Source organism: Rhinichthys klamathensis, unplaced genomic scaffold, assembly GCF_029890125.1.
Source record: "Rhinichthys klamathensis goyatoka isolate OS25496 unplaced genomic scaffold, OSU_Roscu_1.1 h1tg000151l_1, whole genome shotgun sequence".
NCBI classification, from domain to species: domain Eukaryota; kingdom Metazoa; phylum Chordata; class Actinopteri; order Cypriniformes; family Leuciscidae; genus Rhinichthys; species Rhinichthys klamathensis.
The window spans coordinates 582,501-586,293 of record NW_026606686.1 but is presented as its reverse complement, the minus strand read 5'-3'; the positions used below and the strand labels follow the sequence as shown (position 1 = coordinate 586,293).

Below are 3,793 nucleotides of genomic sequence, written 5' to 3'. Positions count from 1 at the left end.
CTCCGAATCGAATCGTCGAATCCTCGAATATTAGAAGTCAGCCCTAATATAAAGGCACATAATAATATATATATATAAAGGCACATAATGAAATGACTAAAAATTAAATGAAAATTAACATGAAAACTCAAAATATATGAATAAAACTAAAATAACACTGGTGGTCAAAAGCTTTAGGCTTCATTTTGCTTTCTAGATGTCCCCCCCCCCCCCCCCCCCCCCCCCAAAACAAAACGGAGAAATAAAAGCATAAAAAATCGTCTGTTGTTGGTTTATTAGTCATCACATGACGTGTCCGCTCCATCACTCCCCCTGCACAGGTGAAGGAGACCATTAAAGAAAACATCAAGGAGCACCTGCTGGACGAAGACGAGGACGAAGAGGAGGAGCAGCGCCGGCGCGAGGAGAAGTCCAAGTCTCTGAGTCTCCTGGAGTACAACCTGACCATGGACACGGCCAAGCTCTTCATGTCCTGCCTGCACGCCTGGGGCCTGAACGGGGGCCCTGGACGAGGTGTGTGTGAGCCGGCTCGGGATGCTGCGCCCACACACACCCATCTCCTTCGGCCTGATCTCGCGCGGCGGGCACATGTCTCTGATGCTGCCCACCTTCAAGGACTCGCTGCTCCGCCGGCTGGCGCAGGACTCGGTGGAGGCGCTCTCCGCGTCCGAGGTCGTGGGAAAGGGGACGTACGGCGTGTCGAGAGCCGTGACCACGCAGCACCTGCTGTCCGTCATCTCGCTCGCTAACACACTGATGGGCATGACCAACGCCACGTTCATCGGAGAGCATATGAAGAAAGCCCCAGTCAGGTGAAATCACACACACACACATATATACACACATGCACACACACACACACACAAGCACACACACACACACACATGCACACAAACACACACAGACACACATATATACACACATGCACACTAGGGGTGTAACGATACACGTATTCGTATTGAACCGTTCGTTGGACCATTTTTCCTGCCGACCAACATTTCGTTATTTCAAATGTTGGCGCGTCTCGCGTGGCAAGCGCGCTCATAATGTAAGAGACGCTGGCGTGACCACAACATTGCCCAACATCAAATGGCAAATGTATGTAAGCGTAACGAAACTGAGCTGCTCGTTATTGTGTGGTTGACGGACCGTTTATCAGTTTGGACCAATGCAGCGCGAGCCGATCTTCATCATCAGCACTGTCACTACACAGCGAAATCCAGTAAAGAAAGCATTTGAGTTCGCCACTGAAGTAATAACATCGCTGCGAGATCTAGTGAGACACATTCACATTTCTCCGTTATTACCGGATCAAACAGCGCTGACGTGGAAACCACGAAGAAACACTGTGCCATGAATGAACTAACTAGTGTCCACAGATCAGCAACATTCACCATGGGTTTACTGTAGTAACACTACTAACTGTAACCATGGAAGTGTGGCAGGAATAGTCGGCTATAATGCTTTCAAGTAACATCACGTCGGTTTTATTTTGACATTATGAATACAGTTGCTGCCCTCAAATGTTAATCTGAACTAAAATAAACCTTTGTTTATAACTACTACAATATTACATTTCATTTTGTCCAAGGAGCTGTTTTGTTTTATAAGCTCCTAAGAAAAGTCAAGTATAGCTCCATCATTGCTCAAAGTAAAAAATATCATACTTTGATGTTAGTTTTAATAAAAATATAATTAAAAAATTAAATCAAGGACATTTCTCTGGCATTTCTTTCTTTTTGCTGTATCGGAAACGTACCGAACCGTGAATTTTGTGAACCGTTAAACCCCTAATACACACACAGAAACATATACACACACGCACACACACGCATACATACATGCGCACACACACAGAAACACACACATACATACATAGACACACACACATATACACACACACACTCATAATAATCACTGTTAACAAAGATCAGATCGCACTAAAAGTGTGATCAAAGGACTCTCTAATCACTTTTTCATAACAGGTCATTATCCATAACTAAAGCTATTAAAGTCCCCCTGTAGTCAATCATTTTATCACTAAAATTACATATTTAAACCTTTTTTCCTTCTCTGCCTTAAAATATCTTGAATGTAACTCGACACTCTTGCCTCATTTAGTATGCGCGGTTCTATGAATATGCAAATGAGCCCCGCCTCCACTCACTCCCTCAGCTCAGAGATCCACTGGTTGACGATCACACGTTGACCAGGAGTGTGTTTCCCGTACAGCGCTGTAACTCGCTGCTTCACTATCACAGTACGATGCATCGCTGAAGAGATCAACTAGCTGTCATTGTGATGATTATGGCTTACAGCTTATGAAAACACTTTGACTTTGGGGTTTTCATAAGCTGTAAGCCATAATCATCACAATTATAACAAATAAAGGCTTGAAATATCTCACTTTGCATGTAATGAGTCTATATAATATATTAGTTTCACCTTTTAAGTTGAATTACTGAAATAAATGAACTTTTGCACCATATTCTAATTTTTCCAGTTTCACCTGTACATAAGTACAGAGAAAAAGATAAGATGTTTTGGCGAAATAAAAAGCTTAAAGCACCGTCAGGGTGTTTCAGCCGCGCTGTTTCTGTTGTTCACCTGTGTTCTCCTCCGCGTATCGCGGGCTTTAACTCGCCCAGGGGTGTGATGGCGGTTCAGGACAGTGACCCAGGGGCCTCGGCGGCGCTCGTTCCCAGGGGCCGTGCGGTCGCCCCGCGGGGTGACGGCTATTGAGCTCTCGCTGTGTGTGTGTGTGTGTGTGCTGATCGTTCAGCTTGTCCGCAGGTGAGAGATTTCAGTCTCGTGCTCTGCAGGTGAACTAGCAGCTAGCAACACGTGAAGCCGTCGATACGCGCCGTCGATGTGTTTGTGCATCATGTTTAGATTGAAGGGCAGCGCCACCGATTTCTTTCAAAGTCAGTTTTACCTTCAAATAACTTTCCTGAATCGATATAATGAGGGTAGTTTTGAAGGAGCGGTTTATTTTAAGGTTTAGCGTTACATTTTTAACGTTCATTTAATCTTAAATTATTTATGTGTGATCAGAATCACTGTATAAATATCGTGAAATTTGCATAATGCATTCTTAATGGTGATTCTTCATGGATTTTCATTTTTGAATTTTACAATAAGGCTCCATTTGTTAACAAGAACTAACATATATGATCAAAATCACTGTATACATAATTTGGTTACTCTATACATCATGAAATTTGCATAACCATAATGCATTCTTAATGGTGATTCATCATGGATTTTCATTATTGCATTTTACAATAAAGTAACAGTTTTACAATTACATTTGATAACATTATTTAACTGCATTAGTTAACAATACAATTCTTAAGCATTTATTAATCTTAATTAATGTTAATATCAACATTCACTAATATGTTATTAATAAATCAAAAGTTGTATCTGTTTATATTATTTAATGGACCCGAACTAACAATGAACAGTTATTATTAACAAAGATTAATACAAATTCTGTAATGTATTGCTTATTGTACTACAGTAAGATAAATAAAATAAATATTTTAGGAAGATTATACACATATATATATATATATATATATATTTATAGAGATGTGTTTTAGAAAACATAAAATATTTTAAGACACTATTTTAAAATAATTGCATTTATTATAATTTGTAATATAATTGTACTAATTTAAGATACTAAATAAAAAAGTATTTAATAATTAATTTAGGAATATGATTGATTAATTAATTTAAACATAAGCATAAATTAAAGTCCTTTTTATCATTTAAATAATCATAGTGT

General features: G+C 39.8%; 1 protein-coding gene across 1 annotated transcript in view; it reads left to right on the top strand.

The window, feature by feature from the left end:
• Positions 1 to 320: 320 nt before the first annotated feature.
• LOC130090810 (WD repeat-containing protein 7) overlaps positions 321 to 3,793 on the top strand; it is a gene marked incomplete at its 5' end in the record, with an annotated part of 108,084 nt that continues 104,611 nt past the window's right edge. Inside the window, 2 exon segments of the mRNA XM_056258416.1 lie at positions 321 to 497; positions 499 to 812. Of these exon segments, the coding sequence (XP_056114391.1) occupies positions 321 to 497; positions 499 to 812 (491 nt within the window).